This window comes from Myotis brandtii, unplaced genomic scaffold, assembly GCF_000412655.1.
Source record: "Myotis brandtii unplaced genomic scaffold, ASM41265v1 scaffold160, whole genome shotgun sequence".
NCBI lineage: Eukaryota > Metazoa > Chordata > Mammalia > Chiroptera > Vespertilionidae > Myotis > Myotis brandtii.
In genome coordinates, this window is record NW_005355833.1 from 505342 (window position 1) to 517551 (window position 12210).

General features: G+C 40.2%; 1 protein-coding gene across 2 annotated transcripts in view; it reads left to right on the forward strand.

Annotated features, from left to right (window-relative positions):
- Positions 1 to 20: 20 nt before the first annotated feature.
- DIS3L (DIS3 like exosome 3'-5' exoribonuclease) overlaps positions 21 to 12210 on the forward strand; it is a 34089-nt gene continuing 21899 nt past the window's right edge. The window contains exons 1-3 of one of the 2 annotated variants that reach the window (XM_005862069.2): positions 21 to 172; positions 918 to 1071; positions 10885 to 11013. In XM_005862069.2, the coding sequence (XP_005862131.1) occupies positions 953 to 1071; positions 10885 to 11013 (248 nt within the window). In that variant the 5' untranslated portion in view covers positions 21 to 172; positions 918 to 952. Of the gene's footprint in view, positions 173 to 488; positions 585 to 917; positions 1072 to 10884; positions 11014 to 12210 lie in introns of those variants that run through there. The other variant, XM_014536281.1, reaches the window with a different exon arrangement.

Below are 12210 nucleotides of genomic sequence, written 5' to 3' on the forward strand. Positions count from 1 at the left end.
GTGAACCGGGAAGCCCTGAGCTGTGGGCCCCTCAGCGATGGGCGGGACGCGAACCGGTGGCCTGGGCGCGGGCCCTGCTGCGGCTCTTTTCTTCGCTCCCTACACGTTCTCTGGCCCCAGCACCGATGCCTCGGGCGTTTATCCGGGGGAGAGAGCGCCCTCTTCACCTGGGGTTAGTGAGCGATGTGCACCCCGGTGAACGGGAAGGTCAGGGGGGAAGTTGGACTGGGGACCGCAGTGCACTAGACCTTCCCGCACTGGCCCATCGGACGCAGACGGTTACTTATTGGTCCTCTTCCCTCTGCGGGGAGATGAGCGGCCTGGGCCTTTTCAATGACTATTTGGAATCCTTAGCTTGATTAGGAATTGATGGTTGAGGTGAACATTTCGGTTACCGCTTGGCTCCCCAGCTCCCTGACACGGTCTGGGTGGGCACCCTGCCACCGCCCTCGCTTGCCCTGAGCATCTTTTCTGGACCTTGGAGACGTCTGCGCATGTTCACAAACTGGAGACAGTACCGACTTGGAATTGCTGGACAGAAACAAATGGCTAACATGTACATGTTTAGAGTGCCTCGTTTAAATGTGAGGTTCTCCCGAGTTAACACAAATATTCAGGTTGTGTTGAAGATGTGCCCTTTTTTAAAAAAAAAAAAAAAATCAGTTATCCCTTGCTCCACTGGCAACACTGTAAACCACACTGAACTTTTATTTATCACCGCTTCAGAAAAATGAAGGTGCTGAATTTACCCGAATGTTGGGCCTCTACCAAAGCACATTTGTCTTGTCCTTTAAAAACTTCACAGCGTAGTTAAGGTTGGAAGTTATTTTGCACAGGAGGGCACCATGACATTGAAATAGTAATAAACCAGGTTTGCAAGTGTTGTCTAATCTCTTACCTTTTGAATTATGTTTCAGAGGGGAAACTCTTGTCTGGTGATGTGACTCATTACATGATCCCTGATTGGAAAGTTGTTCAAGATTACCTCGAGATCCTTGAGTTTCCTGAATTAAAGGGAATTATTTTCATGCAAACAGCTTGTCAAGCTGTGCAGCATCAAAGAGGCCGGAGGTATCTGTTTTGCATTATTTATTTATGGCGTTGATGCACCCCCACACACACCTTTTTTTAGAAAAGATCCTTTGTTGCAGGGGGAGGGGATGCATTTATTATTTTGTCAGAAAATATTTTTTGAACTAATTTAGTATTCTCTTTGCTGGTAGGAATGCAATAACATTATTTTATATTTCTGCTTCAACATCTGTCCAAAAGATCTGACTGTAGATCAATAAGCTGCAGTGTCCCCAGTATTGGGTATTTAAGATTCTTGGCTTTTGGTTTACATTTTATAGCAGTTATTGCTTATTTCTTGTTGATAACGCATATTATTTAATCTTATTTGTAGATCTATTGTTTCAGATGCTTACTTTTTATTCCCTTGGGGAAAAGTACTTTATTTTTAAATTTTAGACTCTGTTATGGTAGATACAAATCGTATTTGTAGTGATTTATTCAATGAAATCAGAAATAACTTGTTTTATTTTTAGATTACTAGTATAACTACCAACCATAGTAATTGTATTTGCTAAACAAAGGATTTTTTTTTTTTATTGAAATCAGTCTAAAATGCTTGCCTTGTACCTTTTAAACAAATGCTCAAAAATTGGTTTTGTTTCAGTTAACATTGGGAAAAGATTTATGATTTGAACTTGAAGCCTCATGCTGTATGGAAACAGCATACAGTATTACAAACTATATATCCAGACTCTTAACAGCCCAAGTCATTTAAAAAGCAGAAACTATGCATTTATTCTTTTTTAAATGTTGTAGTTTCTTCAGATCTTGGTCGTAAAAGATGAACTGTGTTTATTTGTATATGAAAATGATAAGTTGTCCTTATTATATGCTCAGTTCCAAAAAATATGCATTAACTAGATTGTGTGCAGGTTTTTCAGACAGAATATTTTTAAATGAGCTTGAAGTTGATTTTGTTCAGACAGAAAGATATAGATGTTTATACACATTCAGATTTAAATGCTGCTCTAGGTGTCGTATTTCAATTTCTGCTACTAAAATCAATTTGTTGTTATCATTCCGATTGCTAACACACTGCAGAGCCTTTTCAGCTTCTGTTTTCTAAAATATTTTTAATATTAAGGATTGTTTTTAAAACCAATTGCTGGGACATTAAAAAACAAAGAATTGGGATTTAAATGTCTTTTCTCCTGAACATTTCAAAAGTAGTTAACTTGATGAAAAACTATTGGTTTTCCATCGCTTTACCATGTCTATGAATATACTAAATGTGAAAACAAAAGATGAGTTATGAAGTAGGCCATAAGATAACACCCTGGTTTTCCCATTTGGTAAGCACTTTTTGGGCCCCTAGTTTCAGGCCTTCTGGAGTAGTACAAAGTCTTAGTTCCTTTCTCAACAGACCTATTGTCTTGTTGGGGTCGGATGCAAGAAGCAAGAAGGTAATTATGACACACCTTAGACACAGGTGGGATAATTTAATGTGGACTATACAAAGTGCAGAAGTATATATGGGGTGTGGGGATTAAGCTACAAAGTCCTCTGAAGGGGTTAGAGCAGTGATGGCGAACCTATGACACGCGTGTCAGGTGACACGCAAACTCATTTTTTTGGTTGATTTTTCTTTGTTAAATGGAATTTAAATATATAACATAAATATCAAAAATATAAGTCTTTGTTTTACTATGGTTGCAAATATCAAAAAATTTCTATATGTGACACGGCACCAGAGTTAAGTTAGGGTTTTTCAAAATGCTGACACGCCGAGCTCAAAAGGTTCGCCATCACTGGGTTAGAGACTGGTCTTAAAGGAGGGATAATGAACATGATTGATGTTGAGAAAAAAGAGGCAGGAAAGGAATCAGCAAGTTTGGGACTTGGTGCTTTGTTTATCTGTTAAGCAACCAGCTGGTGTATGCAGATTGACATAGCTAAATGACCTAAGCCCTAGAAAGTGTCATATGTTGAAAGCTAACTTTAGAATTGATGATAGCTGTTGAATAGATAACATCCAGGAGTTTGCTTTATTAATCTGGCATTCATAAGTGTTCAAAATGGCCTGTTTCATTAGTATATTGTACAAAAGTGTAAGTCATTTGACTTTTTATATTTAACCAAATGTGGCCTAGCAGAAGCTCTGTGGTGTTTGCTTCATTTAATGTTGGGAAACATTTTGTTTTATTTTTCAGTTCTTCCTTGGAAAATTTTGAGATGCTAGTAAATAATTTTTTATATGCTTTTAGGAACAGTATTGCTTAGGAAAGCTTTGTCAGTTAAAAATACCTGCTCTGGCTAGAGCCGGTTTGGTTCAGTGGCTAGTGTTAGGTCTCTGAAGGAGGAATGCACGAGGCCAGAGTGGTGAGGGATTACGAAGGAGGAATGCACAGAGTGGTGAGGGATTACGAATTTATTTGATCATCCGCACACCAGGTGGCTGAGCCTGGATGGCTCCAGCACCCAGTGAGGGGAGTCAGCAGCTTTTAAAGGACTTTTGGCGGGATTTTTCTGGGCAGAGACTTCTTTATGCATACCCGGAGGGGAGAGAATGGCATGTGGTCACTGCAAGTGTAAAGTGGTCTCAGCAAAGAGAATGTCCATGGTGAAATGACCTGAAAAGCCAGTTCCTGGGGGAAGGGTATCAACTCAATTGCTCCATCAAACCTAACAGCTAGAGTGTCAGCCTGCAGACTGAAGAGTCCTGGGTGGATTCCAGTCAAGAGCAGGTACCTCAGTTGCAGGCATGATCCCGAGCCCAGGGGGTGCATGCGGGAGGCAACCAGTCAATGTGTTCTCTCTCTGTCTCTCCCCCTCCCTTCTACTCTATTAAAAAAAAAATCAATGGAAAATATCCTCGAGTGAGGATTAACAAAAAATAAAATAAAACCAATTGCTGGGACACACTGCTCTGGTCTAGTGTCTAGTTTAAGGATGCCTTGCTTTCTCCTTTTGACCCCCCTTTCTGATTTCTTCTGTATAGCTTTAGAGTCTCAATAGTTATTGCCTAGTTCCTCGATATATATCATAAGATAGGGATCATGGACTATTATAGTCGAAGAGGATCTAAGAGGCCAACATGATCTATCCCCATTCAATACATCAGTGTTACTCAACAGGAGTAATATCACTGACTTTGTTTCTAAAAGAAAACATTTCTCATGGACACACAGTGTTAATTTAAATTATTTTGTTGTATTACTATTTAAATATCTTTAAACATAAATCTAGGTGTAAGTCCTCATGCTTAAGTACTTAATACAACACTAAGACCAAATAGAGCCCTAGCCAGTTTGGCTCAGTGGATAGAGCATCTGCCTGTGGACCAAAGGGTCCTGGGTTTGATTCTGGTCTAGAGCACATACCTTGGTCGCAGGCGCCTCCCTGGCCCAGGCCCTCCCTGGTCGGCTCGTGCAGGAGGCAACCAATTGATGTGTTTCTCTCTGTCTTTCCCTCTCTCTTCCACTCTCCCTAAAAATCAATGGAAAAATATGCTAGGGCGAGGATTAACAAAACAAAACAAAAAAATCAAACCTTCAAATTCAATAAACAAAACTGTAAAATCAGAAAACTGCAAATGAACATTAATTTAATGTGACAGATGACATTAATTTACTGAAGTGAAATTACCAGAGTTGGAGAGAGACATAACTCTAATCTGCTCCTGTATTTAATATGACTTTGGGGGTTTTTTATTTAAATAATATTGATGCAGAAAAATGGCCTGGTCTCATTAGTATATTATATAAAACAGTATGAAAAGTTAAGGTTTTGATTGTTCAGGATAATCACACATTGTGCCATCTAACAATCCTCAAATGATTATGTAATGAGGGGTTTCTTGATAACTCTGTAAGGCTGTCTTGTTGACCACATTCATTCACAGGTGTTTGTTTTTTTATTCAACAAATCTTTATTGAAAGACTATAGGTTCCAGAAACTGCCAGCACTGAGGACACAGTAGTGAACAAAAGTGGATATGGTCTTGAGGGGAGCAGGCAGTATCAGGTAAACAGATGGAGAACTGCAGCTGTGACAGGTGCACTGAAGGCCAGGTACAGGGCTCCAGGAGAGCCGGAAGTCATCAGGGAGACAGGAAAGGCTTTCCTGAGGGCGGTGCCTCTACTGAGCTCTGAGGGATGAGTGGGTATAAACCAGAGAAAAGCTTCCCAGGTGAGGAAACTGCTGTGCAAGGTCATAGGGAAGGGAATGCTGCTCAAGGAACATAAAGAAGGCCCTGGATTGGATGGTAGACCTCGGGGCCTCAGGGATGTCAGTGAAGGGTCTTAAGCAGGGCATACTTAGACTGCTGTTTTAAAAAGATGCCTGGGCCAGTGGAGAAAAGGCAGGCAGAAGACAGGAGGCTGTTGCTTTAGTTCAGACGAGAGATGTTGATAGCTTAGAGATGGAGAGAAATAGACATTTCAAATAGCTATTTAGTAGGTAAAATCTATAGAACTTCCTAAGTATGTGACCAAGAGAATTGAAAACATGTCCACGCAAAAACTTGTACATGAATGTTCATAGCAGCTCTATTTATTTATATTAGCCAAAAAAATGGAAAAACCCAAATGTCTATCAATTGCTGAATGGTTTCATAAAATGTGGTTTATTCGTGCAAAGAAATATTAGTCAGCCATAAAAAGGGATGAAGAACTGATACATGTCACAACTAGATGAACCATGAAAATATTATTCTAAGTGAAAGAAACTAACCACACAGAAAAATTATATAGTGTATGATTCTACTTATATAAAATGTCAGAATAGGTAAATCCAAGAAACAGAAAGTAGATTAGTTAGGTTGCCAGGGGCTGGGGGTCAGGGGAAATGGAGAATGACTGCTTAATGGGTATTTTTCTTTTGAAGGTGATGAAATGTTCTGGAATTAGATTGTGGGCATGATTACATAAGTCAGTGACTATACTAAAAACCATTGAAATGTACATTTTAAAGGGTGAATTTTATGGTATGTGAATTATATCTCAATAAAGCTGTTACTTTTTTAAAAAATCTGTAGAACTTAGTATGAATTTAGATAAGTGAGGTGAGGAAGAAGGTGGTGTCAAGGATAACACTAAGCTTTCTGGCTTATGTAAGTGGATGGAGAGAGGATGCACCCAACGAGGTCTAAAGGGGAGGGCAAAGAAAGGTCTTGAGTTTGAAGTGTCTGAGGCTGCCAGAAGGGCAGGCACTGACCGAAAGGGTACTGCAGTTAGAAGGCAGTCATCCAGCTGGTCCAAAAGATACTCTGTTAGAAATGTTTTAAGAGTATCACCTAATATAAATGTGTTGGGGTCCAGCCCCAGCAGGTCCAGGTGTTCCCAAAGGTGTGGACGGAGTCGGCGATGAAGGAATGACATGGAGACAGCATTCAGTTGATCAGCATAGCGATTTTCTTATTTTTTTTTGTCCTGTTAACATCTGTATTTATACCATTTGATCCTATAAGTGTCCCTCTATAATCACATCATGGTATGTTTTGGGTAACGTTTTACAGTTCCTTGTTTCTTATCTGACCTTTGCCAAAAATCCTGTCTCTATCTAGTTCTGTTGATTTTAATCTTGTCTAGGTTAATCTCTGTGTTCCATTACAAGGGCTATTCCAAGGTCACTGCTCTACTGATAGGCTACAGGAAGTGACTGAAGGAGATTATCCTACCCAGTAAAGGTTATGTCCTTCCCGCCTCGCTGCTTGCCTTCCCTGGGACTGCCCTGTGTCGGTGGATCTCCAGGGGTATAGGCTTTGGTGCTTTCCCTGGTGGGCAGACCCCTGGGGATGTGGGCCCAACAAGTCCCAAATTTATTGCCAACAGTCTTAGTCCAAGTTCTTCATAAGTAGTACATGGTATTTCTGTAACACTAGGGGGTTTCACTGATTTATTCTCTTCCTTAGTCCTGTTAATCCCTAACTCCAGGGAAAAATCCTAACCTGGGGAAACAACCTTTCTCAGAGAGGTGGTCCTGTTTAAAACACATAGCACTTAGAGGGGGAGCAAACATATGCCATATACACCAGGTCCCTTGAAACATAAGCTGTACAGATGTTTCTTCCCTGCAGCAACTGTGTCAAGCAGCAAGGGTGGACCGGCTTCCGGCAAATTCCCCCATATTTATTTTTTAAATGACAGCGCATGTAAATCAGCAGCCACCTCTCAGATTGGGTTGTTTAAGACTTGGAAGACCTGTTTGTGACTTTGCCAACAGGTCAGTCCGAGGCTTAACCCTATATCGGCTCCCCACATAAATGGAAACATAAACTTAAAATTCTTGTAGAAAACTCAAGGACCTTTGAAAGTAAGTCTACTAGACCCTACCAAGGTTCTGGGGAAACTGGTTGAAGAAACACAATGCTGAATGCACAACTCACTTCCCCACTGATTGTGGGACACCCACTTCTAATCCCCAGAGAGTATAGTCAGCAGGGGCATGGGATGAAGGGATGTTGCATCTGTAAGATCACCTTGAATAAAAATAGTAAAAAAAAAAATCAATTTAAAGAAGGTAAGTTCAGCCCCACTAAGAAATTGTTTGAAATGTTTTTGATAATAGAGATTTGGAAAACACTGAAGCCAGTCCAGGGAAACTAGGGGTTTTCTGTAAGACTGGAATTTTTAAAACTTAAGATAATGTAATTGTACTTCACTGTCTAAAACTATTATTTTCCGATCATTCAGGCCAAACTTGTTCAAGGCACTATGGATGTTCTTTGCTGGTTCCATGCAAGTTTCTCAATTCTACTAGTATAATATGCACCGCCAACCCTGACTAGCAAAAAAAATGACTGTATTGTATGTGTGCACTATTAAATTATAACCATAAGCCCCCGTGCCTACAAGAACATCCAGATGTCACACTCAGAGTGATTCCCTGTTTCTCTCCTGCTTTCCCCGTTAATAGTCTTGTGCCATTGGTTTATTTGTTTTATGCAGCTGATAGGTGGTTGACAAATGGAAGCACACTAAAAATCTAAGGAAAATATAAGGGGTTGAAACTTAAAATTGAGAAAATTCTTTTTTAAGTTATGTAATTTTCTAAACATTAGGAAGAATTATCTTTCTTCTCATTTGGTGCTAAACCCCCTGGATCTGGCTTGTAGAACAAGAACATCAGTATTTGGGAAGGACAGGGTTTGAGAATACCTGGGTCAAAAATGCAGTGGCATAACAAATGCTGTGTTGTGTAGGAAGCCTAGCAAAAGAGTAACTGGGTTCTGAGAATGTCAGTTTCTTCTGAGGAATATCCTGTATTGGATCACTGTTGTCACAAAGAGTTGTGAATTCATTGATTCGTTTGGAAAACGTTTATTGAGCACCTATTTTGGATTAAGCACTGAAGATACAAAGATGAACCAGACTGTCTGCTGTCTTGAGCATCTGTACTCTCCCCCCTCCCTTGGGCCCTTTGTCTGGCTAACTTCCATTCATCCTTCAGGACTCAAGTGTTGCCTCCTCCCAGATGCCTTCCCCATCCCTCTCATGTTTTTGTCACACCCCGAACTTTGCCTTTCATGGCACTTACCCAATAAAATGGGAGGTTCTGTTTTTTGTTTTATTTTGTTTTACCAATTAGTATAGCTATTTTTAAAAATTGTGGTAAAATATATATAACATAACATTTGCCATTTAAAAGTGTACAGTTCAGTGACATTGAGTGCATTCCTGTTATCAACCAATCTCCAGAACTTATTTCATCTTCCCAGACTGAAACTCTACCCCCATTAATCACTAACTTCCCACTCTTCCCTTCCCCATCCCCTGGCAACCACCATTCTACTTCCTGTCTGTAAGTTGACTACTCAAGGAAATTCATATAAGCAGAGTCATACAGCACTTTTGTGCCAGGCTTATTTCACTCGGCATCATGTCTTCAAGCTTCATCCATGTTATAGCATGTACCAGAACTTCCTTTTTAAGGTTGAATGATATCCCATGGTACATACATATATATAGCACCTTCTGGTTTTTCCATTTACCTGTCAAAGGACACTTAGGTTGCTTCCAGTTTTTGGCTATTGTGAGTAATGCTGCTCTGAACAGCGGTGTACTAATATCTTTTGAGACCCTGCTTTCAATTCTTCGGGGTCTCGACCCAGAAGTGGGATTGCTGGGTCTTTTGATATTTCTCATTTTTATTTTTATTTTATTTCATTTTATTTATTTATTTATTTTTTTTTTGAGGAAGGGGTGGTTCTGTTGTGCTCACCATGAGCAGGACTGCTTCAGACAAAGGACAGCAGTGAGATGTCTGGGTGGCGGCTCCTGAGGGCATGCAGTGGAGCAAAAGACCTGGCACATGGAAGAGTGCAGCAAAAATTTGCTGGATGAAGGATGTTGAATAAGGGGGATGATTTGTAAACAAATAATTACACTAAGTTCAGGTGCTTTATTGGGAGTGTATAAAATGTGACAGTAGATAGAGGGAACACAAACTATGGAGGATATGATCAGGAAAAATGGGCAGTATGTTTTTGGTGTTTCCTCTGAAATAATAAATTGTAGATGTTTATGAAGCCTCTTCTAAAGTATTTCTTATTGCTTAACAAATAAATGCTGATTTGAAAAAATTCATGCATGGCAGAAATGTGTAAAGCAGAAAGTAAGTCTTGGCCTCACCGGTCTGCAGGGATGATCACTGTTGACAGGTGGTGTAGACTCTTCTGTGCATAATCTAAGAGGTTTTAAAAATGATTTTCAGTGTATCTGTGAACGTGGGAAAATTAGCGATTTAGTGGGTTCTAGGCATTTTGGGGTGGGGCAGCTTTTTCTGCACAGTGGGATCTGTTAAGGAAAGCTGCCATCCACAGAAGTGAAAATCAATCCCTGTGTTTATTAGGGAATTATAAGTTGTATTATTTGATGATTCAAATAATGTTTTTTATGTTGCCTCAGTTTTAGATTTACTAAGAAAAGAAAATCAGTGTTTCTTGTTTTCTAATGAAATGTTGAGGCCACGCAGATAATGGTGGTTAGCATTTATTTGGAGAGTTCTGCCTTTGCTTTCATGACAAGACTAATTTCTTAAAAACCCATGGTGGCAACCTGGTGGTGGGAATGGAAGGGCACAAATTTTATTATACTAAATAATAATAAGTCAGCGACCTTGGATAATTTTTATGTTAATTTAATATCTTGTTTAATATCAATCTCTTTTTAAATAAACATTGTCTTCCTGAGAAATAACTAAATATTCTGTAGTCCACGTTACCCAGACTATTGAAAAGCACCTTCTCAGAAATTGACCCATAGAAGACCTCATATTTGATTTGTGACTTGGACTAACATTGGAAGGCTCTCCTGATGGGAAACCTTAAAACTCTCTGTTAGTTCTCTGACAGGTGAAGCTGGCCTCACTCATGTAAATGACGTGGCTGCATAAATAAAATTTACAGATAAATCCCCACACTTAGTTTTCTAGGGCTGCCAGCAAAAAGTAAAAGGCACTAATGCCTAATGCCATTTAGAGAACAAAGTGAGGTACAAAAGTAAAGTGCGAAAGTCCGCTGGCCTCTGTGTCCTCTGTGAGCCTTTGAAGTGGGGGCTCTGTGGGGCAGCGTCGTATAATTACATAATAAATGGCCAGAAGTCCCAGAATGAGGAAGAGGTCTAGAGGGGCTGGATTGATCCACAAACTAATTAATGAGGCCCTGCCCAGGCACATTCTAGCAGACAAAAATTGAGAAAGAGCAACCCAATGATACTGTGCACACTAAGGCCAATATTAAATAAATGATTCTCAGGTTTTAAATGATCCATCTTTTTCTCTAAACTGCCTCATCTTTTTTGATCCTTAGCAAGAGCTGGCAGTAGATGAGTACCTGCTATGTTAGATTTATTTTTCTCCTCTGTGTCACAGACAGTATAATAAATTGCGAAACCTCCTGAAGGATGCGCGTCATGATTGCGTTCTCTTTGCTAATGAATTCCAGCAATACTGCTATCTCCCTCGGGAAAGAGGAGAATCCATGGAAAAGTGGCAGACCAGGTATGGCACTGAATTGCTGTGAGTGTTCATATGATCTTCTGTAATTTATTTATCATTGGCTATTTGGGCATTAATCTAAGTATTATGCTAAAATCAACAATTATTCTGGAACCATGATTAATGTTGAACTGCTTACCATGTCAATATTTTAGATATGTCAATTGAATACCTAATTGATCTATTTTAGAAGTTACAATTAGGAAGGTTATACCCAGAGTAAGTTTGCCCCAGACCCTAATAGCTAGCAGGGTCATTCCAGTGATCCAAACATCATCACTTTAATGCTTGTGTGTGGGAAGATGGGGAGTCCTACTCTTAAGCTAAGATCTCAGTTTTTCTGGCATAGCTCTGTTATCCCAGCTAGTCTTATTAAGCTGAAACTGGCAGATTAATTCCAGTAGATCTGTTTTAGGAAGAGCCGTGTCATAGTTTAGATCCACCTAAAAGCAGAGCCTGAAGCAAGGACTTGGTGTGAGTTGTTTACTTCTGAGGTAATTCCCATAAGCAGGACTGAGGAAGTAGGGAGAGTGAGACAGAGAAGGAGGGAACGCAGGAAAGGATGTGTTAATGCTGTGGGAGACCGAGGCTCAGTCCTGCTGGGATCCTCTGAGAAACTGAGTAGCGTGTGCCTAAGAAGTTACCTCGAAGGTCAGAGGCTAGGGCTTTGAGTTAGTGCCCCCTTTAGCTTTTTAGGATATGCTTTTTCATTTATTTTTAGAGAGAAGGGAAGAGGGAGAGAGAAACATCCATCCGTTGCCGCCCATATGCGCCCTGACCCAAATCAAACCTGCAACCGAGGTATGTGTCCTGATCCGGAATCAAACCCGCAACCTTTTGGTGTATGGGAGGACGCTCCAAGCAACTGAGCCACCCAGCCAGAGCTTGTTTTATCGTTTAAGCCTCACATAGCTTGTCATCCATGTGGTGCTGTGTCACTCAACCCTCTAATTAAAAAGTGTTAACAGATGGCAGAACCTCATAGTTTTTAGGCCATATGAAGAAATGAAAGAGATTGGAGTGGTGGCTGGATGTCGTAGGGGAGAAGAGATGTCAAACACTTTTTGATTCATCTTTGTGTCCCCCAGAGTACCCAACCTGGGGTGTATTTATAATGGTGTTCAGGAAGTATTTGTTGAGTGGATAGTTTGCTGTATAAACCAAAGGATAGCAGATCAAAAGTAAGATATAAAATTCTGA